This window comes from Musa acuminata, chromosome BXJ1-5, assembly GCF_036884655.1.
Source record: "Musa acuminata AAA Group cultivar baxijiao chromosome BXJ1-5, Cavendish_Baxijiao_AAA, whole genome shotgun sequence".
Classification (NCBI taxonomy): domain Eukaryota; kingdom Viridiplantae; phylum Streptophyta; class Magnoliopsida; order Zingiberales; family Musaceae; genus Musa; species Musa acuminata.
In genome coordinates this window covers 8,569,101-8,596,975 of record NC_088331.1, presented here as the reverse complement: position 1 = coordinate 8,596,975, position 27,875 = coordinate 8,569,101, and the positions used below count along the sequence as shown (strand labels likewise).

At 42.1% G+C, this 27,875-nt stretch overlaps 6 protein-coding genes, 1 long non-coding RNA gene and 2 other non-coding genes across 14 annotated transcripts in view; 6 read left to right on the top strand and 3 right to left on the bottom strand.

Annotated features, from left to right (window-relative positions):
* Positions 1-615: 615 nt before the first annotated feature.
* Positions 616-4,094, top strand: LOC135673596 (ferredoxin-thioredoxin reductase, variable chain-like). 6 transcript variants are annotated; one of them, XM_065182664.1, is made up of 6 exons: positions 646-802; positions 2,208-2,312; positions 2,412-2,531; positions 2,628-2,770; positions 2,857-2,923; positions 3,063-4,094. In XM_065182664.1, exon 6 carries the CDS (start codon positions 3,409-3,411, stop codon positions 3,898-3,900), a length of 492 nt encoding a protein of 163 aa, XP_065038736.1. In that variant the 5' UTR covers positions 646-802; positions 2,208-2,312; positions 2,412-2,531; positions 2,628-2,770; positions 2,857-2,923; positions 3,063-3,408; the 3' UTR covers positions 3,901-4,094. The 6 variants fall into 6 exon arrangements, with proteins under 6 accessions (XP_065038739.1, XP_065038735.1, XP_065038736.1 ...); XM_065182665.1 differs by having other exon boundaries at positions 649-802; positions 1,126-2,312; positions 2,412-2,497; positions 2,569-2,770; XM_065182661.1 differs by having other exon boundaries at positions 649-802; positions 1,126-2,312.
* Positions 4,095-7,678: 3,584 nt separating this feature from the next.
* Positions 7,679-11,211, bottom strand: LOC135673594 (disease resistance protein RPS2-like). Its single transcript, XM_065182659.1, has one exon. The coding sequence runs from the start codon at positions 10,420-10,422 to the stop codon at positions 7,792-7,794; it is 2,631 nt and encodes an 876-aa protein (XP_065038731.1). The 5' UTR covers positions 10,423-11,211; the 3' UTR covers positions 7,679-7,791.
* A 1,080-nt stretch (positions 11,212-12,291) lies between these two features.
* Positions 12,292-13,362, top strand: LOC135673593 (NDR1/HIN1-like protein 6). The gene has a single exon (XM_065182657.1). It carries the CDS (start codon positions 12,475-12,477, stop codon positions 13,234-13,236), a length of 762 nt encoding a protein of 253 aa, XP_065038729.1. The 5' UTR covers positions 12,292-12,474; the 3' UTR covers positions 13,237-13,362.
* Positions 13,363-15,441: 2,079 nt separating this feature from the next.
* On the top strand, positions 15,442-17,046 carry LOC135673592 (uncharacterized). Its single transcript, XR_010513396.1, has 2 exons — positions 15,442-16,474; positions 16,563-17,046. It is a non-coding gene; the product is annotated as an uncharacterized LOC135673592 (long non-coding RNA).
* A 1,004-nt stretch (positions 17,047-18,050) lies between these two features.
* Positions 18,051-19,278, bottom strand: LOC103984516 (glutathione S-transferase U10). The gene is made up of 2 exons (XM_009402025.2): positions 18,651-19,278; positions 18,051-18,520 (listed from the first exon to the last, which is right to left on the bottom strand). Exons 1-2 carry the CDS (start codon positions 18,969-18,971, stop codon positions 18,215-18,217), a joined length of 627 nt encoding a protein of 208 aa, XP_009400300.2. The 5' UTR covers positions 18,972-19,278; the 3' UTR covers positions 18,051-18,214.
* A 479-nt stretch (positions 19,279-19,757) lies between these two features.
* On the top strand, positions 19,758-19,830 carry TRNAF-GAA (transfer RNA phenylalanine (anticodon GAA)). The gene has a single exon. It is a non-coding gene; the product is annotated as a tRNA-Phe (tRNA).
* Positions 19,831-19,899: 69 nt separating this feature from the next.
* TRNAF-GAA (transfer RNA phenylalanine (anticodon GAA)) lies at positions 19,900-19,972 on the top strand. Its single transcript has one exon. It is a non-coding gene; the product is annotated as a tRNA-Phe (tRNA).
* A 74-nt stretch (positions 19,973-20,046) lies between these two features.
* LOC135673591 (prefoldin subunit 5-like) lies at positions 20,047-22,831 on the top strand. Its single transcript, XM_065182656.1, has 4 exons — positions 20,047-20,294; positions 20,377-20,480; positions 21,940-22,017; positions 22,537-22,831. The coding sequence occupies exons 1-4, from the start codon at positions 20,078-20,080 to the stop codon at positions 22,618-22,620; spliced, it is 483 nt and encodes a 160-aa protein (XP_065038728.1). The 5' UTR covers positions 20,047-20,077; the 3' UTR covers positions 22,621-22,831.
* Positions 22,832-25,408: 2,577 nt separating this feature from the next.
* Positions 25,409-27,875, bottom strand: part of LOC135673590 (probable sphingolipid transporter spinster homolog 2) — a 34,401-nt gene continuing 31,934 nt past the window's right edge. The window contains exons 14-16 of the mRNA XM_065182655.1: positions 27,712-27,840; positions 26,283-26,361; positions 25,409-25,807 (exon numbers count right to left, since the gene is read on the bottom strand). Of these exons, the coding sequence (XP_065038727.1) occupies positions 25,683-25,807; positions 26,283-26,361; positions 27,712-27,840 (333 nt within the window). The 3' untranslated portion in view covers positions 25,409-25,682. The remainder of the gene's footprint in view (positions 25,808-26,282; positions 26,362-27,711; positions 27,841-27,875) is intronic.

Here is a 27,875-nt window from a genome sequence, read left to right as displayed (position 1 = left end):
TTTTATATAACCTTATATATACAATGTTTTTGTAATTGTTCGTATAAAAATATTCATTTTACATCCAACTAGAAGATAGGTCAAAAAGGTATTTCAATAACCATTAGTATTTGTGTCATGTCTTGAGAAAAGAGCAAATATCTTTTTATAATCAATGTCAAATTTCTACTTATAACCTTTAGCTTTGTATTTATCAACTTCATCATTCTTTTTTAGCTTTATTTTGTAGACCCATTTAACACCAATTATCTTCTAACCCTTAAAAAATTCATTAACTCTCAAGTGTTAATTTTTTTAATTGTCATAATTTTATCGTCTATCATCTTTTGCTATTACTATATATATATATATATATATATATATATATATATATATATATATATATATATATATATATATATATATATATAAAAGAAACATTGACTTAAGAGTCCATACCACCAATCACGTGAGCCATCGAGCTGGTGGACCTCATCAGCTCCGACCGACGGTTGACATGAAGCGATCAGACCAAACCGTGGGCCCGTTTCTTTGGAAACAGGTCCAACGCCTTGAGCTGGTCATTACTAGCCGCCGATCGGTTCTTGATCAGGGAAGCACGGATCTCGAAATAACCCTTCCCCCGCGGAGACGGTTACCTTCGACGGTTCCCTTGTGTCTTACGCTTAGCATCCCTCGCCTTCCGCCTCTCCCGACTCTTCCCCCACCGTCCCCCGTCGCTTTTGCGCCCCGTTTGGGGCTCCGAATCCTCAACTGACCTATTGAGATTATTCAAGTGCACCGCTTCCGACGGTCCTACCGAGTAAGATTCTCTTTACCCACTCATTTTCTTTGCTTTGGTTTCTCTTGATTTATGTTCTTGTACTTAACTTTGTCTATGATAATTTTTTCCCTCTAAAAGGATCTTGATACGGGAGTTCTTTTGATTGGAGTTGTAGATTTGTTTCTTTACTCATGTTCCATTCGTTCTTGGAATCGTTGCATGTGAAATCATGTCATGTCATTTGTTGTACTAATTCTGCTATAAGCCTTGGGCAAGCCTTATGGTTAGGGCACAGTTTGCTTCATTGTCATTGTGGCTGGTGAAAGATAATTCGAGTTTCATTCCTTTTGTTCTTTCTGTAGCGAAAGTTGGGAGCACTCTGGATGGATCCAGCTTGGGAGCTGTTTCTTGATCCAAGGACTCAAGATTTAGTTGCCCTGTTCTCTTACTGTTGATTATCTTTGATTATGGAAGTTTTATTTAGAAAGTTGAATTCTTGATTTCTAAATTGGGCTAGAATACCTATGTCTTGGATGTCTTTCCTTAATGGTCATTGATCTGCAAACTTAATGTCTTTTACAAATTGTGGTATTTATTTGCTTCTGCCAGATCCCTCTAGTTTGCACATGAAAACTGACAAAGAACTTAGTCTTGGCAAGTTCTTTTCTCCTTCAGATTATCTGACTTATTTTGGTAAGCTGAATCTAATTTCAATGAAGGGATCACCTAAGAGTCCCGGTCAACATGTGGGATCAAGTTGATTAGTTGGTAGTTTCAAGTTTTTTGTTTTTTGCTGTAAAGGAGAAACTTTATTAACTCAAAGCTCAAGCACAAAAGATATCCTTTTCATCGAAGGATATAAGCATAGAAGATCAGGATGCAAATTTTCATTCCACAAAAAAGTGTACTTGGAAGTCTTAGCAAAATTAGCCAACCAGTTAGCCGGCATGTTAATCTCCTCCCTATATGTGTGTTTGAAAGAAATAGAGGAAAATGTAAGAGCAATGTGTTGAATGACTCAGACATGATTAGCAATTTGCCAAGTAGGTGTAGCTCAATTAACAGCCTCCATTATCAGTTTTTAAGTTAAAAACAAGCTTCTACACAGAAAGATGTTGATATCACAAACAGTATGTTCTTGTCAGCATATTATAGTTTGACAACAAACACAACTCAACTTTTGCAACTTCACGTTATATTTAAATGGTATTCTGTTAGTTTCTTCGCATCAAATGCATTTTTAACTTAATATTTGTGCTGTTTGACTTTTATCAAGTTATATTGTAACATGAGACACTTGGACATGATAAAAGTTGGACGCGGTAAAAGTTATCTTGAAAATCAGATGGCTATGTACCATAATGTTTGGATTTTCACATCCTGGAAACTTTAATATGATAAAATATCTGATTTTTGCCTTTTTCCTGATCTTTTTTTATTTAAGGGATGCTTCTTCCTGGAAGAACTTCTCAGACCAGGACTTGCATGTTTATATTCAGGCAGGCATATATATTTGAGGTTTAAAATCCACAGGATGCATCTGAACATGGTTGGCATTGCTCGTACCATCATGATTGTGATATCAATTAATCGTATGTTAACCTTTTTACCTAAGAGGTTTTTTATTAGTAAGAGCTGGTAATTGCAGTTTCCAGTTATGCCTCCAGCTGACCTACAGTACAATCTATCGAACAAGACAGGATCAACTGCAATTTGGCAAAAGCTGATGACCATGTAACTGTTGTTACCTTACAAGGCATCAAGTCAGGTCAGTCTTCCTGATTATTTCTTGCCTCTGGCTGCAGGTTTGGAGCTAAGGATTCTTGTCCTGGACATTACTACTACAATTCTAATTGGATCTCAGGTCTGCCTTAGAAACCTACAATTCTAATTGGCAAAAGAGGATTGAAGAGTGATGAAGATGGTAGCAGCGCTGGACCAGAAGCTTGGGAAGGTCTCTACAACAATGCTATGAATCCTAAGGCGAAACCAAGTGTTATCATAGTGGTAAAATATGCTGCATATCTGTAGTACCTTTTCCATCAGTAGCTGATGATTGAGCTGTTCAATTCGATCCTTCTTTTTGGTTTTAGGTGGGAGCAGTATGTGTGAAGTTTAATGTTTCGAGAACTGCCGTTGGTATTGTGACCCATAATACTGGTGATCACCCTTGCCACTGTATTATTTTTCGTTGAACTTCTCTGCAGTCAATCATATTGAGCTATGTTTTAATTTGAAGATTGTTATGGTAAGTGGAAACAGCGTCTCACTTGAATGGTGGTGTTTCTGTTGCTCACAGCCTCCATAAACTAATAGAGTCCTCATAAATCTGTGGTTGGGACCTCGCAACCTGTGCACCACATGTTCGCTAAAATTTCTTCACCTCCTACAAGACTGCCCAAGATTCTGGAGCACAAAAGAGCGCGTCCTGGTCTTATCTTTGCATCGCCAAACGTGTCACCTTCTCATTTCCAACCCCGCAAGCAAGCGAACATATCTGAGCGCCTTCGCTGCAACGTGCGCCGCTTGTTGCGTCCACGCCTTATCCACCGCGCCGCTTGGTTAACTGTTCGACGAAAAGCCCCAAAGAAGGGGTAAAAATTTCGAAGGGAAGATTACAACCCGAGATCGAGGCCTGAGGAAGAATGCCGACACCCGCGACCGCCACTACGACCACTCCTGCCCTCGCCTCCTCCATATTCTGTCGGTGCCCTCCCTTTGCTGTTCCCCCTCTTCCCCCGGCTGTCGCCTCCTCCCCGCCAGCGGCGATACTCGCCGCGCGCGCCCCGGTCGCCCAGCGGCGCGTCTCGTGCCAGATCGTCGTCTCCACCGACCTCTCCTCGTCCTCGTCGGAGGTAGAAGAGGAGGAACAGCAGGCGGCGGCTAAGATTGGGAAAAGGGTCCGGGTTAAGGTGCCTCTGAAGGTTTACCATGTGCAGAAGGCGCCGGAGTTGGATCTGAACGGCTTGGAAGGGGTAATCAAGCAGTATGTTGGGGTTTGGAAAGGAAATAGGATCTCCGCTAATCTACCGTTCAAAGTCGAGTTCAAAATCGACGTTGAAGGTCAACCTCGCCCTGTCAAGTTTTTCGCCCATCTCAAGGAGGATGAATTCGAGTACTTGCCGTCCTCAGATTGAGCAGATGATGTGTAAGTTCGATATAAAGATGCCAGATTCCAAATTCGTGGCAAGCGAGATGTTTTGATGGAATTTGGCAAGTACTCTTTCTTTAGCTTTCTGTTGATATGGTAATACATGTCTGTATATTATTATTTAGTACAAGTAAAAATGAAAAAGGCGAACATTGAGGATGCCAAGTTCCTTTCCGAATATGATCTCTCTGTTTCAGCTGACATTATGAACTTCATAATTGTTGTTGTGATCCAGTGGATCCACATAATTTGTGTCTTATTGTTGATTTTGATGCCTTCCAGCATTTTTTCCCTTGCCATAAAAACTTTATTTGAATAAGATGTATGATTGACTGTTTTGCTTCACCTGGTACAATTATAATTCTGGAACAAGTTGTTGCATTCAACTTTTGTTTTTCTTTGGGCTTCAATCAATTCTTAAAATTTGAGGTTTCTTGGATTCTGATTCCTGCAAATAATGCTTGAAAATGCATCAAGAACCTAAAGAAGCTTCTTGGTAAAGGATCAGGGTGTGAGAAATACTGTTTCTCCAATTGTGATGCCGGATTGGGAGTGTCTTCTCCAGTCGTGATACTGGATTGTCAATTCCTACAATAATATGGTTGGAATGTGATATGACGATTATGTTGATTTGAAATCTCTGTAATGTAAGTTGCCTGCTTTTCAGGCAATAGAACTTGTCTTTTGTTCATTGTGCTCTTGTTCTTCTGTGTATTCTTATAGCATTGTTTCCTTCATTCTTGCAAACTGTAGATGCTGTTAATATAATCTGATTACATTTGTGGCTGATGGTTACTCTTATAATTTAGACAACTCGAAGTACATTTTATGTAAGACTTTTGGACTAGGCTTAACCTTATTCCAGTTGTTACTCTATCCTGTGCTTTCTTAGACTTTGACGTTCTTCTCAGAATAGAAATGTGAGTATAAATTGTTTAATATTCCTGTTCATTTTTCCACCTGGGAGATTGACAAGGATTTTTCAGGGTTGATCTGTCTCAGTGATGCCATTATTTATAGGGTCTGAAACTTTTGGCCCTTCTATTACCCTAGATCACAATCATAGTTTTCTTTGAAGTTATTAACTGTCAACTTTATTTTTAATCGTTAGACTGTTGGTATCTAACTTTATGTTTCTAATTAGTGAATGAAAACTGGTTTGTGGATAGACAGTAAGATGGTCAGACCTATGCAGTTGAATGCACAATGATAACTAATCATTTGTTCTGCACTATTGTAAATTTCGTTGCTGGGCAGCATCATGACATTTGTTCTGCAGTATTGTAAATTCCTGTTTGCTATAATCTTTGGTTGGTCTTATAGTTTCTATTTCCCATTGTCAAACCAACAGAGGAAATTAAGGAATTCCTTATAGTTTAACTATGAATAAATGTCTTAATTTATTTTTCCCTTCAGTTCGTGTTTGCTTGCTCAAGTGTGGTTTCTATAACAATCCAGCGATTTATTGGGTTCCTATTTTTTTCAATTTGGTGTTTTGTTTTTTTGACATTTGTCTTTCTCCATTCACTTGCTTTTGTTAAACAATTTTAAGTAGTTCTTCTTGTTCCATGAGTGTCATACACTCCTTTATGTACACCATGTATAAAAGTCACATGCAGATAGTGTCAATCCTATCAGGAAATTGATTGGTTCATAAGTACATTGAATTGCTGAGGAGTAACTTGGATGTCCTCATGGCAGGTATGGTTTCTTTTTCTTACAATCATTTTTTCGGTACAACTAATATTCTGGATTCTTCACTCTATGTAGTGCTTCCACGGCACGTTCTTTGAAGTGCATCCCTTTTTTCTTTTTAAACATGCTTATTCTATATTGTATTATACTTTCCTGTTTGTAAGCCTTATTTTTTTTGGCTATATGCAATGGAAAATATCATCCTACTTAGTAAGCATCATGTTTATAACTGATAATATGCACCAGAATCAAGCAAGGCACTGAAATAAGAAAAAATCTCATCAAAGGATATCTGTCTAAATAATTGAACAATGTCCCTCCTTGCTGTATGTTTACGGTAACTCCTGTTTGTTTATACTTATGTGACTTTTGGCTCTCCTAAATACATCATGCATTTTATCTTTTGAGAAGACAACGAAACTCAATCTGAAGCTGTCGTTGATGTGTAGGTGACAATTAAATGGAGTTTTTAAACTTAATATTGTGCCAGTAGAGAAGAAGAATCTTCATTTTTGACAGAATTTTATATAATGATTCTTCACCTCTGGTCAATAAGGTTTGGCTGTGTGTAGCTACAAAAAGTACTCTTTGTTGTTTGGAAGCTTTTTCTTGTTTTACGCTTCACATTTTTCCTTTATTCAGTTATTTTGAAGTTTTTAGTCGCCTTGCCTATTACTTGAGAGTTTTTGCTATTGGATTGTAGATTTTGTATTCCAGAATCTTCTGTTCCTGCCTTATGGAGTTAGTTGATGGCTACACCATTGTGTAGCTCCAACAAAACACCTGAAGACATTTTGGAGTACAACTAGTTCTTGTCGGCATATATTTGTCATGTATCATCTTCCTTGATGATTTCTGCAAAAAAATTAGAGTTGATTTGCATTATACAAATTGACACTTCAAGCAATGAATAATATTTCGTTGTGGTTGGTTTGTGGATGTGCTAAGATGACATGTATAAGGAACTAGATGAATATTCATGGAGGGTGATCTCAAGGGGGTTGCAATTAGCAGTTGTTCCCTTATGCCATTACTTGCTGTCTCTATGCTCTGCTAAACTGTTCCACATCTCAATCTGACCATATTAGGTTGTCTATAGGGAAGTGATGTTTCCTTGCCTTGCTGATGAATGGTTCTCATATCATCTATGCAATTTGGTCTGCTTGCTTGGAGTTCTGCATGTTTGTCGTTGACTATGGAATGCAGCTTTTGCGTGGGGCTGTGGCTTAGCAGTATATCAGTTAAAGCAGTGCAGCCCGTTTGTCTATGTGGCTTAGCAATATATGAGAAGAGTTTCTCTCTTCCTCTGTTCCGAAATCCCTGTGGATATAATTCTTCTCAGAATGGGACTTCGCCTCTGTTAATCTAGAAAAAGGTTAAGGGATATGAGGCTCTTTTGAATCGTGGCTGTAATATCTCATTAGTCCCACATCGGAAGTGGGGAATGTATATGATTAGCTTATAAGGGTCTGATGAGTGTACTACATTAACTCCCGCTTAAGCATTTTGGTCCGCCGTGAGTAGAAAAGGGAAAGTTATTGGCCAGTTGGCTCATCAGACCCGGATCGTGACATCGGCTCTGATACCAAATATAATGATATTTATTTGCATCAAGGGTGTTACAGTGGCAGTAAAATAAATCATATTTATTTGCATCAGCTGGAAGATGCAAAACTTTTCTCTATTATTTAATTTCCTTGAATAATATTTTGCTAGATGGAATCCATAAATCTTTCTTTCTTTCTTTATTTTTAGATATCATTTCATATTCTTGATTAGAACCTCATAGAACTGAATAAGAAGACTGACTCCAGATTGATTGGGTATTTTCCTTCCATATTCTTGATTCGGGTGTTTGAATAATTAGATCTCATAGCTTCTGGAGTCCCATATCTGAGACACATGATAGCTTTTCACAGAGATTCTGAACCCAGAAACAGATGAGTAATAAATATGCAATCCTAATTATTACCTTCCTCAGTGATCAATCTTTTAGAATTACTAAATTTTGAACACAATATTGAATTCCTCAGTGCAGTGCAATCCAGATTACAAAAGGAACAGTGAACTTTGTAGAATTCCTGTATGGGATGCATGTATCATGTGGCCAAAAGAATCAGATAAATAGATATACATGTAAAGAAGTGAGAACAGAGGGAGGCAGAAGACAACCTCAAATCAATTACTGCAATGGTGTAAAAAGGGGACTGAGAGCTTGTTTAATTCTGTCATCTCCCCACTCCAGTCCATCCGACCATTCTTGGCTGCAAAAGATGGCAGTCATCTCCTCCCCCACCATGCCAAGCTCCTTCAGCTTTGGGCATTCATTCACCTGAAGAACTCTCAGGCAGGGGAACGCCAGCACTCTCCTTTCGCCTCCAAGGCTCTTCAGCTCCGATAGGCCTACAAGGTGCAACTCTTTTAGGTGGGGGAAGGCAGCCACCACTTCAGGCTCTTGCCCTTCCCCCGCCTCATCCTCGAACCTGATCAATTGCTCTATCCCACTGCAATACCAGACATGCAAAAACCGAAGGTTTGGGAAGATTCGATCCTTGAAGATGATCCTCGCTTTCAGCAGTTGCTGAAGCATAAGGACGTGCATATTGGGAAGCAGCGACCATTCGTTCCCAGTGCTGCCACCACCAACTATGATCTCCTCCAGTTTGCTGGAGTGCGAGATCCGAAGGCAACGTAAGCCCCTCATGCATCTCCCAAGCGAAGGAGAAGGAAGTTGGATGGTGGTCAGTCCGAGGCAGCCTCTTATGTGCATGTAGCGAGTGGACATGGCGAGGCGGCGAGCCCTCGATAGCCTCTGCAGACTGGTAGCGTTCTCCAGCGTGATGTCGAGGTACCTCAGCCGTTTCAGCCCTTCCAGCTCTTCGAAGCTGATCCCTGCTCCAGAGGAGCTCGCCCTCCAAGTTCCATAGCTAGCGTACATGCACAGCACTCGCAGCTCGGTGAGACCTTCGATTACTCCGTTCGGGATTGTCCTGAGATGAGGCGTGCCGGAAAGCAGCAAGGACCGGAGCTTCACCAGATTCCCCAGCTCTTTCGGCAAGCACGTAACGCTGGTCTCGTAAAGATCGAGGTATTGGAGCTGAAGCAGAGTACCGATTTCGGGTGGCAATTCCTCGATCGAAGTGCGCGACAGATCCAAGACTCTGAGGCATGCCATGGAGCGAAAGAAGCCGTCGGGGATCGTGCGCAGCCCGCGGTTGCCGCTGAGAAGAAGCGTCAAGAGCGCCGGACAGTGAGGCTCCTCCGGCAGCGAGCTGATCTCGTTGGACACCAGCGAGATCCTCTCTGCTCCTTCCCATTTCTCGGCGTCTGGCGCTTCTGCTAACCCGGCGCCTGCTTGCACCAGCCACCTGTTATCCTTCTTCCCGCACTCGCAAACTATCCATGACACCATGGCGCGGATGAGAGGGTGCATCTTCACATGATCCTCCCCGCTGGACTCAAGCATCGACGCCGCCTTCAGGACACCAACAAGATCGTAACCCTCGCCGTAAGCATCCTCAGGACTGTCGAAGTCGTCTATGGCTCCCTCTCCGATGCACAAATCTATGATGGTAGCCTTGTGCATCGGATTCATACCCATGTGCAGGGACGAGTAGAGCAGGAAAGTCTTCAGTCTATCATCCAATTTGTCGTAGCTCAGCTTCAGGCGATGTAGAACGTTCTCTTCCATGCCCAGTAGCTGCCATGGTGTGTTGCTCAGAGTCGTGACGGCATGCCTCCACTCCTTGGCGGTCCTCTTGCTCGCCATGGCCCGGCCGACTGTGATCAGCGCGAGTGGCAATCCGCCGCATCTCCTGGCCAGCTCTTCGGCGTGGTGGCGGATTTCCAGATCGCCGCGGATCAACCTTTCCCCTGCTTTTCTCTTGAACAGATCCCAGGCGTCCTCCCACTCCAAGCACCCAACCTTGATCTTCATGGCGTCCATGCGGTCGCAGACGTCCTCGATCCGGGTCGTCAGGATGACCTTGCTGTGGCCGGTGGGAGTCGGAATTCCCACCGTCGCTAGATCCAGGGGCTCCCACAGGTCATCCAGCAGCAGCACAAACGTCATCTTGCTCAGGACCTTGTAGAGGACCATGGCGCGCTCGTCCTCGGTCTTGCGCTCGTCCCAGGACAGCCCCAGCCGTTCGCCGATGGCCCTCTGCGTCTTCTCCACATCGAAATCTCTGGTGACTCTGATCGAGATCACCACGTTGAGGTGGGTGGCTTGGACGAGTACCTCGTTGTTGAACCGGTTGAGCAGCGCGGTCTTACCGACACCCCCCATGCCATGGACGCCGATGACGCCCACGTCTTCGTCGGCATAAGCGCCCCCGAGGTGCTCGAGCATGGAATCCATGCCGACGGTGAGTGCGGCCGGCCGCTCCTCGAATCGGACCGGCATCAGCTTGTCGACAACCTTGTAGAAGTTGGATTTCCCCTTGAGGCTGCTGGCCTCGTCCCGGGCCTCGTCGGCCCGCTTACTGAGCTGGTAGCGGAGCACGAGCTTGGACGTCCCGTCCGCCGGATTGGCGAACCTTGCATCGAACTCCTCCACGATCCTGCCGACCTCGGCTTCGAGGCCCTCCACGTTCTTGATCCAGAGCATGACCTCGTTGGTGGCCTCCATCCCTTGCCTGGCTTCGCGGTCGACCTCTCGCTTCACATCGTCCCTCTTGCTCCGTAGCTCACCGATCTCCTTCTGCAGCGACTCTATGTACTGCTCACAGGACAAGGCATAGCCGAAGATTCGAGTGAAGAAGGAAATAATGGGGCTAAATACGGATTCCAAGATTGATAGCACAGACTCCATGCTTGAAAGAAAAGAAGAATGATCTGCTAACTGCAAAGAATTGGGAGTATCTGAAATGAAATTTGTGGTCGGAGCATATGATGGAAAGATCTGCCTTTGCAAAGGGAATGATGATGAATTATCTGGCAAAAGGAAGCGCTGAAAAGATTCAACAAATGAATCGAGACAAGATGTTGTTGGATGGACTCGACGATTTGGTAGTCTAAGCTGGCATCTCAAAGGAGATAACCACGAAGGAAGCCTCTCGTCAATGGATCAAGTCAATTTCCTTTTTCTTTTCTCTCTCTTCAAGAACAGCACATAATACAGTAACTCCATCTCCTATTGGCTTCCGTACACAATGTTTGGAGGAAAGACAAAGGTAATGCAGTGTACACATCCTGGAAGTTTCGTCACACTCGTGAGGTGACGAAGATGAACCAGGGGAGGTGACCACTGTTTCTTCACACTCATGGCCACGGTAGGTTGTCTCCAAACAAGCATCTTTATCAAGGTTAGCTAGGTTTCATGGGTGATGCATATCAGAACACTTCTCAGTCCTTACAACATCAGCAGATTACTGCAGCAAGCAAAGAGACATGAACCAATTCAATGTTTTATTTGCAGGGGACTTGTACTGTTGAAATTGATAGGTAAGGGAAGTAAAAAAAGGAAAACATCACAGCTTCTAGAGGCTGTTGCACGTTTCTTGATGGCTACTGCAGCCATGACCGGTCCAATCTCCTATCACCATGGCTCAGATCTGATGTTATTATATGAACCCTCAAAGAGGGCAGGTGGACTAAACCCAATGAAAGTTTCCCTGAATGAGCTAATAATTTACAGAACTTGTTGACACCAATATGGAGCAGATCAGAATAAACTAATCTGTTCATGATTTTTTCTTATATTGATGTCACTTGATGGCATTTCTACCTGCAAGAGAATGGTCTATTGGCATGATGAGCTCCTCCTCCTCCTCAAATAAATAATATAGCAGGGACCATTCTCTTATTCTCTGTGTTCAATTGTGACTTCAGTTTTGGAGTGAGAAGCTTCCCAAAGGGATTGATCTGTGCATGTTGGTGCCACGGCTCAAGCTTTCCCTGATGGACTACTCGGCTTGTTGGTGCCACATTAAATCTGCCCTACCACCACTCACAAAGCTCTATAATTAATGTTAGTGTAAACAATCTTGAGCCGTGGCCTCGGGGCTGACGCGGCTCGGTTCGGATCCAGATGATGGAAATCTCCCTGGGGCTTTCCTCGAGCCCGCTGAGGTGGTCGCGCTGAGGTGGTCCGATCGGGACGGGGTCGTCGTTTTCTCCGAGCAGGAACTCCTCGTCCGCGCATCCGGTGGGGACCCTTGGCTTCGCACCTGCACAAAGGTCAGGTTGGGGCGCTTGGCCTGACCCCTCCGACGATCAAGTCAGATGATGTGAAGGGGGTTTCAGATGAAGAAGTCTTTTTGTGTGTATGTTTCCCCCCTTTTCGTTCAGAATACGAGGGTATTTATAGGGAAGCTTACTGTTTCATAATGTGCCCGCTTGTAGGGGGCAGGCTGGTAGCGTCTGACACTGGTGATGACGTGGCGTGAAGAACCGAGCCTGAGTAGACGTTAATGCGCCTCGGTCGACATTATGGTCCGTTTGACCATATGCTGTCACGTCGATCGAGACGTGAGGTATCATCTGATATCGGCCGAGTCTTATCATAATTACTATCCTCATCAATTAATATAATATCATCTTTTAATTTATAGCTTTGCGACGTCATTAGATTGACATTAGAGGCTGCATGGATAGTTCTACGAAACCGCAGGCGGTCGTGAGCTTGAAGACCCTCTCGGTAATGAAACCGAACACTTTGTGAACGCGTCGTTTGCGCTTCAAACCCCGCACACGCTCCGACACACAATTAGGTGGGAGAAGGTGAAGAAGGCTTCGAAGAAACGCGGCACTCTACGCTAAATCTATATATGAAAGTCACGGAAGTCTTAACTCTGAAGAAAAACCTCTCGCAAGAAGGCCAATCCGTTCAAGTAATCGCTCCCCCGCGGCTGAAGAAGGCAGGATGACGACCAAGCAGTCCCCCATGGCCGATCAGCAGCGGATCCACCCGGTGGACGTCGAGGCGCCGCAGCCAACCGTTCCTCTCGTTCCCCGCGAGCTCTCGAGGTCGGAGAAGGGTGACCCCGAGCCGTACCCTCGACGCACTCTCCCCGTCGCGCACTCTCGGCCGCCGAAGAAGCACCGTAGCTGCTGCTGCAGGTGTCTCTGCTGCACCGTCTGCACCATCATCCTCCTCGTCGTCGCCGTCGCGGCCACGCTCGGAATACTGTACCTCGTCTTCGACCCCAAGCTGCCCAAGTACTCCGTGGACCGCCTCCGCGTCACCGCCTTCTCGGTCGACCAGAACCTCACCGCGCACGCGACCTTCGAGGTGACGGTGACCGCCACCAACCCCAACAAGGGGATCGGCATCTACTACGTGAGCGGCTCACGGCTGAACGTGCTGTACTCGGGCTACGACCTCTGCCAGGGGACGTTGCCGGAATTCTACCAGGGGCACCGGAACACGACGGTGCTGGGGGTGGTGCTCTCTGGGGACGTGCAGCTGGGGAGCACGGTGATGAACGAGCTGCAGCAGCAGCAGCAGACGGGGACGGTGCCGTTGGACTTCAAGGGGGACGTGCCGGTGCGGGTGAAGCTGGGTGGACTGAAGCTGTGGAAGGTGACCTCCCGAGTGCGATGCAGCTTGGTGGTGGATAGCTTGACCGCCAATAACCAGATTCGGATCAAGAACAGCAGCTGCAAGTTCAGTTTAAAGCTTTGATTTCTTACTGCTTCTCTTCTTCTCGCTTGTTTCATGTTGGATCATATTGGTTGGATGGATGGCACAGTGTTGTATTATTTTCTGAGTATTTATTCTTATTTATATATGGATTTATTCACCCGTGAATTCCTACCTTACTGTTAATGGAGTGCAGATAAAAATATTGGAAGCAATCAGCAGAAGAAATAGCAAGAAATGAGTGATTCCTCTGATATAGTTTACTGCATTTGTTTGACTGAAAGCAAAACCAGTCTGATCTCTCTGGAAGTTTTGGATACTTTTAGCTCATCAACTCCACTGACTTGTGTAGAATAATCAAAAGTAATTGTGGTTGGTAAACCGTAGGTCTGATCCACTTCACCTCAGAATAGTTTTCGCATAGGATCATCACCCATAGTATGCTTCGAATTACTTCTTTTCGGAGGTAGGTAATGAGTATGGAATCATACGAAGTTTGCAGTTCTTTGTGCTTCATTGTTGATGCTTAGAGGTTTGCAATATGAATAATATATGAAACAACCAAGTCAAAGATTACTCACCAGAAAGTCAAAGTCAAAAGTTATGGCCGACAGATTGCACCAAAGGCATATCTGCTGCAGAGAGTATTGCGGCCATTTGGCCTCTGCAGTCAAACCATGACACAGAATCAATCATGATCGAAGTAATAAACACTTTCAAGGAAGGGCGGCTGAGAACGTATAGCGATAAGTCTGTTTCGGTCGTGACCGAGTCTGTGTTGACCAAGTCATCACATTGGTGAAAGAACACGAGACCAAAGAAATCATTTGGGCTCACCTTTGATTATGCAAACGAGGTACATGAAAGACATCTTCTATATAACACATTAACTCCTTCTCATATAGCTAATAAATTATGGGTAAATTTTCTAATTTTTTAATATTTTATTTTTTCTTATAGAGTAACTCTCATTTTTTTAAGAGATGAGATTATCCCTTATGTATCATCTCCTTCTATGATGAGGAGGATGATGACATCGCTCCTAGCTTTGTTACTTATATTCTTTTCATCCCTCTCCTATCATCATTTTGATCCCTCCTATGTACTAATATCATTTTCCTCTTCTTTATCTATCTCTTTTGACGATAGTCAAATGACATCGATATCGATATAGAGAAGAAGATAAATAGCAATGGAAAAATATAAGAACGACATTAGAAACGAGGAAGTCATCATTTTGATCATGGGAGAAAATGATGTGTTAGATGAAGCAACGACCGGGGAATGTAAGCCTTAGCGATATCTTGACAATGATAGACAAGGGTGACTAGGATTTCATGGTGGGATAGAGGTGACGGACGATAGTCATAAGTAATTTTATCAATAAAAAGAATATAATATGAGAATAAATAAAAAAGAAACGTTTTGCTAAGGAAAAAAGAAAATTTACCCATAAATTATCATCTTTCTTTGTATTCATCGTTTCATATTTTCTTGATTCAGCTGCACAGTTATAGTCACGTACTTTTTTGCAAGGGGAACCCAACACAGAAGCCAAGTTTGACTGTGGTTGAGTTCGCGATGCGAGTGTGGTGATCGCCAATCTCTGCAGTTCCTCACACAGAACAGCCTCGTAGAGGAACGATATTTGGTACTACTTCAGCTTCTGGTTACAGGGACTTCGTATCTTCACGACCTTACAGTTCCCATCGCCATTAATCCCATCTTCCTTTACGGGTTCACAAGCCTGCAGACAGCTACAGGCAACACCTAACGCCTGTGACGGTCCCCAAACTTCTCATAACCTAATCATAGCCGTCGTCTCTTCTTCCTTCGGACCGCCACTGCAATGGCTTCAACCCATCTTGTCATATAAAAAGGCGGAATTCCTTGCACGGATCATTTCGCGAGGACTCCTCCAAGTCACGTCTAATAATATGTGGTACGTGAAATGCAATATAAGCTATAATTTCTTCGATTATTTTTTAGAAAAATATTTATATTTTAAATTTTCTTGAGTAAAAAATAATTAAAAAAGATAATAAAGTATATTATTTAAAGATCATTTTTTGAGTTGAAAACTGGATTAAAAAATACTGAGAAAATATTCGAAAAAGATAGACTATTCCGACCTCACACCCCAGCGAACAGGTTCAATGGACGATGGGGGCGGTGGCCATGGGAACTCGCGACGGGCTGTGGGACGGGCGATGGCCTCGTCTCAGTCTGATCTTTTCTGACAGCGGGACGTGAGCCTTTTGACTTAAGCGGCCAAGGGACAGCATTTTTCGTTAGCAATCAATGTCATCTGGCCTCAAACAAGAATGGATTGTGAGGACGAGAACGAAGCGAAGGATGGGCAAAAGGCCACGTGAAGTTCGACATTAACGTGTCTTTCCCAGGGCACAAATCGTGGTGGACAGAGCGGGGAAGAGAGTTGGGTTTCGCATCCTCGGCGGGCCAGGAGGGACAGGATCTCTGCGTCCGCCGATCTCGACTTCCACCCGCATTAAAAGCTGGAATATTGCCACCCCGAGGCAGCACCGCAGAAGCCCAAAAGCTACATCCCCCTAACCCCAGTTGTTCGATCAAGTGCCAAGCACCTTGTGCCTTTTGAAAGCTTCACCTCACATCCCACTTGCAAACCGAGCAGCAGCAGCAGCGGCGGCTACTTGACCTCACCCTGTCTCGAGTCGAACTGATGGAACGGTGCACACTCTGTTTCCTTCGGGTCCTCGCTTGACCTTTAGCTTCAAAGAGCATGAAAAGATACAAGATACACTTCGAGGCAAACACTGCAGCACCTCAAAATAATAAAGAATGCCCACAGTCGCAGGCTTTACAGCTACGGTAATTGTGAGAGAAGACAGCATTAAAAGATGAATCAAGTAAGGTTTCAGCGGAACATTCATGTATCCAAAGAGAAAAAGAACTAACGGCGAGCTACATTGACCAGCTCAAGGCAGCTGTGTTTGCGCTGTGTCTGTGTAATTGCCTTGAAATGAGATTTGCTTGTCGAAGCCGATAGAAGCCGAGAACTGCTTTCGTTCTCGAGGCCAAACATCCATGTATACCTATTCCTACCCCTCTCCCTCTTTTCGAACATTATTGCCATCCCTCGAAGTATTCCAAACCAAAGTAACATAAACGTCTCCTCTATCCATATCCATCAGACAATAGATGTGACATCTCATTCGCCCATGTGACGCACTAAAATTGTGAAAGCGAGAGCTGAAACGAAGGGTAGACAAAAGGAGCATCTCCACCGTCCTCTTCCGTCGTATGTAGCTGCACATTCCACTATACTTTCAAGACATGCCCAGGAAGCCTCTTTCTATCTCACTTGCCCCCCACTCTTCTGAGGACAGGATAAAACAAGGCAACTCCTTCGTCACAGTCTTTTGTGCCGTTTGCGTTCTGTGAGGTGGAGATGGCCGTGGCCGTTGGAGTGGTGGCAGCTCTAGGAGACGCCGGAGTGGTGCTGGGTGGAGGGAAGAGGAGGTTTAAGAGCCTCTACTTGAGGCTCAGAGCGGAGATAAGGAGGCAGCTGGCGAAAGGAAGGGAAAGCAAGCAGCGATTCAGCTTCCACTACGACCCTTTTAGCTATGCACTCAACTTTGATGATGGCTGTCCCGGCTTTCTGTCTCTGTAGCTTCTGTTTTCTCTGTTGTTTTAGGAAGGGTTCGTTTGGCCTGTCCCTTTGAGGGATGTATAGGGGGAATGTTTTGCTGTGATGATGGTGGGTAGGTTGCCTACTTTTTGAAGGCCTTTGACATGGAAGTAGGAATCCATGGCGGCTCATGAATGTTGATGTTTTCACTAGTGATGAGACTTACTTTCTGGTAGTTTTCACTTCCTATTAGTGTCTGCTTAAGAGCTTGATGCAGCAAAAACAATGATCCATGGATGATGATGCTTTCAGTGAGAAGATTTGCTTGCTATGTTTCACCTTCTTTTTTCTGTCTGCTTCTTTTTGTTGGTGAAGCCTACATCCCTAGCTGGACAGAGGAAGAGAGAAGTTTGCTGCACTTGTAGTGTTCACAGGGGAATGATTTGCTTGCATGACCTCTCTTCTGAAACATAGCTACAACTACAAAGAACAAATCATGGCGAGGAAGCCATGCCTTCCTCTAGAGTGCTCTTGTTGCAGCCACTCAGTGCACCCAGCAACTACATTTGGCTGCGGACAATGTGTTTGGAGCAGGAGCAACAGAGGAATGGCAGGAGGTCATTATGGCTCCCTTGATTGTGTCATGCCGCGGCTTCTGCATGTATCATTGGCACCTCACTTTTTATGTGTAAACCGTCTCGAATGAGCTCACACTTGCCACAGTAGAGCAAAGAAACTCGACAGAAGAGCATCGAGCATCGATCACTGTCTGCAGGTCTTACGAATTCAACAACCATGGCACTACAGAAAGATGAAGAAGCAACAGAGATGGGAAAACAAGAGATGAGGAACTTGGCATTTGGGCAAGGACTCGAGAAGACCATTGGAACGGAGACTTCAATCTTAATAAAAATCAAATCTTTTTCCTGTATTTTTGACAGGCTGTAATAGAAGGTGTCTAACACCGAAGACAATTCAACGAGGAATCAAAGACTCACCGGAAGACAAGCTAGTTTTGACAAGAATCGCCCTACAAGACATCTTCTTTGGATTTATGTCTGTCTTCTGACATGGAAACCACAGTCAACCTGTAAAATCCTAGCTTAATATATCGATTAGATGTGTTGTCATTTAACTGGTCTTCCCAATCCAAATGGAAACTATCTACCGAACAGATCAATCAAATCTTTCATGGGACAATTTGAACAGGAAATTAAGAAAAAGCTTGCCGGGAATTAATTAGAAATAGACTCCAAAATGAAATTTTGCTACGTGTATGCTGTAGTGTCACACAACATATACATATATTTATGTTGATGAATACCAAATGACACATAAATCAAGCTCAAGATGACGCGGAAGTCTTATCGCGGACAGCCCGCGCACATTATTGGATTCCATCGAATGGGATCATGGTCCCTTGACGACGTCAAGCTCGACGAAGGCCTCCATGCACGAGCACAAGAGTGGCGTCCTGTCCTTCTCCACCAGTTTTACGCCGGCCACATCTTCGAGGTACTTGAGGCCCGTGTGACAGGAACCCATGATCACATCGAGGAGCCCAGGCTTCTCACCGTTGATAAATGATCCCCCAGCACTCCACAGCTCTTCTCGGATGCCGTCCTCCAAGGTGATCATGTTCGCTCTGAACTCCTCTTCTGCCTTCTTCCGAGCATCTCCCTCGGACGTTCTGATACGGTACACGGGTGGCACCAACTGCATGCAGATAACATTAGTTTTGCTTCTGAGCAAAGTAAGCATCGACATTAGATTGCAGATGACATCAATCTACGAGCTCTGAGCAAGTGGATGATTCTGGGAATAGACGAGGAATTAATACTAGTACCTTCTGGTAGACATAATCTGCCCAAAACCGGACCTTGGCTCTCTGATAAGGATCCTCCGGGAGAAGGGGGGGGTTCTTCCACACATCATCGATGTACTGCAAGATGACCAGTGACTCAGCTATCGGCTCACCATCCACCACGAGAACCGGCACCTTCTTGTAGACGGGGTTGAGCCTAAGCAGCGCCTCGCTCTTGTTCTGGAGGTCCTCTTCGACGTACTCGAAAGCCACGCCCTTGAGCTTGAGGGCAGAGTGGACCATCGTGCAGTACCCACTGAAGCCATGCCCATAGAGCTTCACTTCCTTCGGTTGATCTGCCATGGACGCTGTTTCCTTTTTCCCAACTCGATCGCGCAGGGTGTGATCTCTTTATAACAAACGATGCCGTCTGGTATTGACTTTCATCAAAGAAAAGTATGCGCCATCCATTTTGGATTGAATTGATATCTGACTCAAGTAGATAACAACGAACAAACTTGCTTCCCAAGTAGACGGGAGTAGCGAATCAGATCAATAGGCGTGAAGAAGAAGAGTTCAAATGATGGAACAGTTGCTGATTTTTTTTCAATTTTCCGATTGAGGCCGGCTGTTCCTACAAAGACTCTGTACCTTCCAAGAAGAACAAGACGGCTTAGATATCAATGAAGGAGAACGATCTTGACCCAATCAGAGGAGGAACCAAGCCAAAATGGAACGGCACTATTTCATATGACGACTTTGTCGTCACACGCGGCACTAGAAAACGAATGTTATGTATATTATTAGGGTGAGAAGGTTGTGAAGTCAAGAGGACAATTTAGTCGCTGAAAAAACCTTTAAAATTAGCTCAACTTAATTTTATTTTATTATTATTTTTAATAAATGATTTATTTAACAAATTTATTATTTATCCAGTAGAATTTATTATATTTATTTTAGATAGTTGAGGCTCGAATCCCCTTACAGAAATTTAAAGCAGCATATGAGTCACATAAATCAAGCTACAGATGATGCAGAAGCCTTCTGGCTAAGAACCCGAAGACGTTCTTGGAGCGCATCAGGTGGGATCATCGTCTCCATTAAGAATAGATAAGTATATTATAGTGAGTAACCATTCATTTATATCAAGCGGGGATAGCTCAGTTGGGAGAGCGTCAGACTGAAGATCTGAAGGTCGCGTGTTCGATCCACGCTCACCGCATTATATGTTTTTTTTCGCTATTAAGCCAAAATTATTATATTATATTGGGTAATCATTTATTTACATCAAGCGGGGATAGCTCAGTTGGGAGAGCGTCAGACTGAAGATCTGAAGGTCGCGTGTTCGATCCACGCTCACCGCATTATATTTTTTTTTTCGTGATATTATAATAACCCTATTTTGTGCGATATAGCCTTCAATTATCTCTATTGTTATGCACTTATTAATCATTTAACGGGGTTCGACCATGGCGAGCCATGGGTCGAAGGGAGCCGGGGCTGCGAGTGCCTTGATTAGGGCTTCCGACATGGAGAAGCTGAGCTTGGAGCAGCTAAGATCCCTCAAGGAGCAGTCCGATCTCGAGGTCAATCTCCTTCAGGACAGCCTCACCAAGATTCGCACCGCCGCTGCGCGGCTCGAGGTCGCCGCCGCCGCCCTCCACGACCTGTCCCTCCGACCTCAAGGTGCCGCCAGCCCTCTATTCCTCGCTCTTCATTCGCGTTCCCGTGTTATGGTGGTGCGTGACGCCCTGTTATCGCTTGGCAGGGAAGAAGTTGCTGGTCCCGCTCACGGCGTCTCTTTATGTTCCCGGTACGCTCGATGATTCCGAGAAGGTTCTCGTCGACGTCGGAACCGGATACTTCATCGAGGTTGTTCTTGTTCTCCTGCTAATTGTTAGAGATGCACTCCTTCAACTGCTTTCTCGGTTTTTGGGCGCCGGTACAAGGTTTCATAGAAGCTTTTGTATCCTGTTATAGATGCCTCCGCCGAAAAAATTCTATTTGCAGTTGCTTTCTTAGGCTCCTGAACAAAGTTGCAAGGCATGCAGAATCATATAGTTATCTTCACTCTGTCCTATATGAGTTGGAGAACTCCTCCATCATCTGATCTTAATTAGAGCATGGACGTACCTTCGGATTGTGTCGAGGAAACTCATCATCTGCTTGTTGTAGTGCTGTACAAAGTTACAGTCTGAACTACTTCAAGAAGTATCTGCTGTGGAGCGTGTTTTGTCAGGACCTATATTAGATGGAAGTTATTCAAATTCAAGGCTATTCATAGTCCATATTGATTAGTGGAAATCATCTTTGGGGAGAAAAGGAACAATAAGATTATATAAGACAATGGTGTATAGAGAGGGAGGTTTCGAACAACCAACATCTTCATTATACTACAGGAGACGCATCTAATACTTTGGGGCTCCATTACTAGGAACTGCATTTTACATGACTTCTAGCTAGTTTGTGTTTCGGAGACATCCTCAGGATTCTGTTTAAAAGTTTATCTTCTTCTTCCAGTAGATTCATTCCTATCATCAAGGGAATTTTAAATAGCCCTTTCCTGGTTGCATGAGCCTGAACCCTTCTGAGTGTTGATAATGCTACTCAGTTAAATCTCATTAAATAAATTATTGTTCTGATGGACTCTGCAATCCTTTTCTGTTTTTCTTACTAAATCTGGTGGCAATAATGTTCATCCATATGGTGCATGGAATATCTTTTTCTTGCTGGAGCTGATAGATGGAGAAAAGAATTTAATTTTTTAATAAATATCTATATTCTGATGACACCATAATGATGCAAATTGTTTGATATCAGGAAAGGGATCTTTCCTTCCAAAGGCAAAAGGAATGTCTATCTAGCTGTTAGTGCTGAAATTAACCATATGACGTCTCTTTTAATTTTGAAGATTACCTGAGCAAATTTAAGAGTTATATAATTTCCTAGTAGGTTATCCTTTTGAAAACATAAACCGTGCTTCTACAACATCTTAACTTTTGCTTCTTCCAATCCAGAACCAAAAGGTGTTTCAGGGACAAGTTCTGTGGGAAACTAATAATATATACTAGATTAAGAAGCATCACCCTTCAAAGGGTTTTGAAAAGTAGAAAAGCTCATCCAGCTTCAATATGGTCCCATATTTTGATTACACTATATTGATCTAGATCACTTAATAAAAAATATCTTGTTATTTCTCCTTGCTCATAATTTTTGTATCCATTTTAACCAAGAACAACTTGCATAAGTTTCCCCTTGTATGTGTGTGTTCTCACATGATCTTTCTTCTTGTGATGCTCTCTCTAACTTATATCATATTTATTCATAGCAGAAGACCATGGCTGAAGGAAAAGACTATTGTGAGAGAAAACTTTCCTTACTGAAGTCAAATCATGATGAACTCACGGACGTATGTTCCATTTCTCTCTCTCTCTCTCTCTCTCTCTCTCTCTCTTGTTATATCAAGCATTAGCATCTTTAAAATATACTGTATTCCTTGAGTTCATATTTATCATATGGCCTAAACTATTGTATTTAGATTGGGATCAGATCAAAGCCCACGTTTTTTGTCTATGGTGCAGTTTTCATTAATTTAGATCTGAAACAGGGCTGTCTGCAAGTTTCAAAATATGATTACTGTCCATACATTTTATAAAATCCTCCTGCCATCGATATGGGCATATCATTCGTTGATCTACATTTTTTGTTGAATCTTTTCTGAGATAATTATTGATGTAAATGATTCTTGTATTCAACAATCCTTTTAGAGGTTTGCCTGCCTCACATTCACTTTTAAGTCATTGATCTCAGCTGTCTAGTTTTTTGTTCTCTCGTTACAAGTGTTGTTTCTTCAAGAATCTGAAGTATTGTACTTCACTATGGCAAATTTCTAGAATTCACCATGTGAACTTTGTTTCCTGGTGTGCAGATGGCTACTAAGAAGAAACACATAGCAGATGAAGCTGGTATAGTATTACAAGGAAAACTCAGGCAGACATCCACAAGTACATAACTTAAGATTGTTTGAACAATTTTCATTGTGAAGACTGTTACGAGGCTGCACCTTCATTTATGATGCATTTCACTAGCTTTGGGAAAATGTTTCGGGTGTTCTTCTAGAGTGAAGTACCAAAGACTTCAAATTTGTACTCTACGGTGTCGTGTTTTCTCCTCGGTTCAAGACACCCTTTGCAAGAAGTATATTATCAACTGTTGATACTGCATTTCCTATCTAACCAACTGTCGAATTGACGTAAAATAAAGAAAAACAATATCTAGTATTCAACAATTTACTTACATGATCTCTCACGTATACTACTTGGTCTCATCTGATTCTGTGGTTTTAGGCTGCACGCGCTGTTGATGTGCATGGTTTTCTCTTGCTCTCCTCGAATGAGTTTGGGCTAATTATATATTATATTTTGCAGTTAGATCTTTTTAATATTTTGATCTCTAGATTTAAAAAATTTATATTAAAATATTTATAGTTATGAAATTGAAATATTTAATTTTTTTATCTTAATGCTTTTGGTTTTATTGATGAAAGCATGAAAACGATAGGAAAAAAAATAATTTTAACGTTTTGGTTACGTTTTCGATGGTGACGGATGACAATGTTATTGGGGGTTGTGAGTGTGAGTGGTTATTGTGGATGAAGAGAAAGAGTGACAGTGAAAGATAAGACAAAGGGAGAGGAGGAAGAGGACAATACGTTGTTGCTTCATAATTATGTTGGTGCCGATATAGATGCAGAGCGTCACTTGGCATTTGCACCGGTGTAGATGTAGAAATGCACCGGTGTAGATGTAGATGCAGAGCGCTGTTGATATTTGCATCGACGCAATTGCAAAGTGACATCACTCTGCATCAGCGTCAGGTATTAGCGTAGTTGCTAAGCGACATTAACACAATTGTTGAGCGGCGTCGAGACAAATGCAGAGCGTCAGCATTTGTGTCGGTCTTTTCCTCCTCTCTTTTTATCTCATCTTTCATCGTTGTTCTCTTTCCCTATCCACAACAATCACCCGTGGGCCCCCAACGATGTTGTCGTCTGTTTTTGTCGGTAACACATATAAGGGTAAATGAAACTATATATTTTACTTTCATAAATATAAAAATTTTAATATAAATTTTTTAAGTTTCGAAATCCAAATACTAAAGAGGTATAAAGTAATATTTAATTAGCTGAATGATCTTTCGCTGGATTGTATGTAAGAATGCTGCTTACTTATTGGTTTCCTGAAATTACGATGATTATTATTCACGAATATCGGCTATAAAGTAGGTTTGAATGTGATTTTTCAAATACGCCAGAATTAATTGCTCACTTAGCAGCCTACGTCAGCTGGATTCTGATACATTATTCATCCTATGCACTGATCACTATGCTTCACGGGCAGATGAAGGCAACTATATCTTATTGAGGTGTTTCTTGTGAGATTGAAGCTGTTGGTGAGATAGGTCTCTGACGTTGTGCATATGCAAATTGGATCTTCAGCAGTTATATCCACATCAAGATCATGGACATTGATAAAAGATTAAAGAAATACCAGAACCAAAAGATAATCCAACATTTGATGAAGGCTTACAAAAAATTCAAGTATGTAAACGAAATATAATATTTAATCGAGCTAATTTATCTCATTTAGTTAGCTATGTCCTGCAACATACATTCTAAAAGGTTATATTGACACCAATAAAGTGAAATAGCTAAGTACATTTATTTTAGCAACGTAAATTTTATCGATAAAAATACGAAAATAAATTATAAAAAAATAATTTTAATATTTGATGGTAGATGATGTTGGTAGTGGTGCTACTGGTGTCGATGCCGATGTAGTTGTCTGACCACCTCCGACGATGATAGATCCGCTCTCACCGTGTGCCACCCGCCAATACGAGGAGTGCATCGTCGACCTTATTGTTGCCCACCTCGGATCACTCTTCATCTGCATCAACGCTAATGCAATTGCTGAGCGACAATAGCGTTGGCATCGACGTAGATGATGGTGGCCGTTATGACATCTACGACGAAAATGCAGAGCGACGAAAGGGTTGCTCAGCGAGAGCTAGTGTTGGAGTTGACACGACAACAAGAGGAGTGGTAGAAGCTTTGGTGACCCCATCTTCTGATTGAGGTTGAGATCTGCCCAACGAGTCAACGACAAAATGACCACCATCATCTATGTCGATGTCGACGCAGTTGCCGCTTAACAATTACATCAACATCAACACAGATATAAAGCAATGCAAGCTGAGCGACGATAATATCAACGGTACACTCCTCGTGAAGGCATGAGGTATTGCGATGAGAGCAAACTTTATAAAAACGACCAATCAACTACATCGATGTTGATGCCAACAACATCATCATCTGTCATGAGACATTAAAATTATCTTTTTTCATTTATTTTTAAATTTACGTTGATAAAACTAATATTATTATAATAAATAAACTTAAATATTTTACTTTCTTAATTATAAAAATATAAATATAAATTTTTAAAATATAAAAATTAAAATACTAAAGATAACTAACTGCAACAGTAATTTATAAGTAACCCTCCTTAACCTTATAATCGTGTTTCTTAGATCCAAATTTATTCCGAGCCTTCGTAGCTAGCACTGTGACCAAGTTAAATATAACTTGATGATATAATCATCAAAGAAGAAAAAAAAAGAAAACAAGAGAAGTACCAAGATGAAAGACGAGGCTCATCGTGGTAAGCAAAGAAGACAAAAGGGCACCACGACTTCTCGTGATGTTACCGCACACTATGTATGATTGAAGAACAGCCACATCGAGTGAAAGCCCACTTTTGATCCTCGGATTGCACTATATCAGTGTGATCAACAAACTGTAAAATCCTTGTGGAAGAAATATCTACACAAATAAACCGCCTGTGTGGAATTAAAGTAATGATATACACAGATGTAACAAACACTAAAGGAAAATGATAATAAGAGATCAGAGTGATTTTATCTCCACACTGATTGAGAACAGAAATGGCTTCATCTGTATACCCGTCCGAAGCAACAAGCTGTAGAGCAATTTGCCCAACACTTTTTCGAGTCTTAGGAGGACTCTTCTGATGTCTCGACATTAACATCAAGTAGTGGCCTCCGATTTGACCGTTCAACAGATGGAACACCTTGTTCGCTATCTTCATTAAAGCGGTCTACGCTTTTAAGAAAGATACCTGCTCACAATGCAATTGGATTAGTTGTTCAAGTAGTTGAAAATGAAACCAAGTAGTAGAATGCAGAGGATGCCACATTAGACACAGCAAAGCAAGAAAATGGGTTCAATTTACTAAAAATGTCTGTAGATGAGACCTACGACTAATGCTCTGGTGACAAATATGCCAATATAAGCACTAGCAACGAAACATACAAAATGTGCACGAAAATTATAGATTTACATTGGATGAAGTAAATCCTACTGTAGGTATTAGATTCTTCCACAAGAATGGAGAGAATTCATGTAATTAATAGGCACTCTGCACACATGCACATGAAATATAATACAATCCATTGATCCAACTATTCAACAAGCAATAAGAACAAGCGTTTAGCATATGTGATTTGATAAATTGACAGCAATGGATCATTTTACAGGCAAGCTCTAGAAGAAAACATTTTATGGTCTAGAAGATTATAGTGTCTGCAACAAACCTATAAACCATATTGCTGCCGCAACAAACAGGATTGATGTCAGTATGAGAGCACTTTCTCTCCAGTTGTTGAGGTAGTCCTGCACCAACATCCAAAACAAGTCACCATCATATCAAGGAAAAAGGAAAAGAGCAACTGAAGTAAGACAAAGTGGTAACAGTCACAGTGGTCTCCAGCATAAGAAAAGTACAGTTGGGTTTTTAAGATTAATCCATGTTAACCTATTTGCAAAATATTTGTGATAGTTTTAGCCTTAAAACTATAAAAGAGGTCGGTCTCCTGAAGCATACGACTTTGAAAAGTATCAAAATGGAAGTCATATATCACATCAATCAACAGCAAAGCATTTATTTGAATTTCAACAATCACAAGGCAATCTACTGTTCTAAGAGACATAGCAACCTGTGACAAAATGGGTATATTATCTTCCAAAAAAAGAAAAGAAACTTACATTATCACAAAAATTTGTAAAGCTTTCAATAAAGAAAAATTCATTTAAACCAATTCACAAGAACTGTGGTAGAATCACTATAAAATCAGGAAACAAAACCTAACAACGTAAAGGAAGTCCCTGGATGCCAATGTTGTTATACATGAGATAGTTAGGTGTACAAGTCAATTTTTTTTCCTGATTTGTACACCTAAACGTAAAGGAAGTCCCTGGATGCTCCCTTTACCATTTATTTTTGTTGGCATCCAGCCTCGCCTCCCGAACGCCTAAGCGAGCGCCCGAGCACCTATTTAAACCCTTGAATCATGCAAATCCAAGTAGAGGGTAAAATGTAATATCACCAATTTCCAAGTTATAGAAAATACAACCATATCTGTTCATAATTGAATTTATTCTCTTCCGTTTTCCCTCGAACATGGATCAAGTTTTCTGTTTTATCCACAATCTATATTTAATACTTATAAACTTTCCAAAGACATTAGTACAAAAAATTTGAGTGGAGTGTGACACTCTAATAGCTGAAGTTTAGGAGACCTTTGACAGTAACTGTTTATCATTAGCAATTTATCATAATTGTCCATATGTTGGTGTGTTTTCAATTATTAGGACATATCACCACTAAAGTATCATCATGGTTTTTTTTTTCAGCTCACTGACTTTGATGGATTTGTGGATTCTAATGGTTACCACTACAAGCATGGTCAGAATATATCCTAAATGGCATTTTCTTGTTTCTAGGTCCTAATATTGCAATAATATTGTTATACAGCTATGACATCCTTGAGATCATTTTAATTATTAACAAGGTTTAAATATTTAAAGCATTATAGTTTCATGATGACACATGCTTAATTTCTCCATAGCTTAACTTAGGACTTCACCGATATAACATACACTTAATTCAGATAAACTTTATGACTATAATAGTCGAAGACAACTTCAAAAGTAAATAAAAGACGAAGAAAACAAAAAACAAACCTGCAGAACGCCAACCAGGGGTGAGGATGGAACATCCCCAAATATGTGAATAGAGACAGTAGACATAGCCATTGATAGTGGCCTCAAGCTAGGTTTGACACAGTGAAGGCATATATAATTTACTGGACCCTGCAGAACCACGTGAATCACGCTGTTAAAAGATC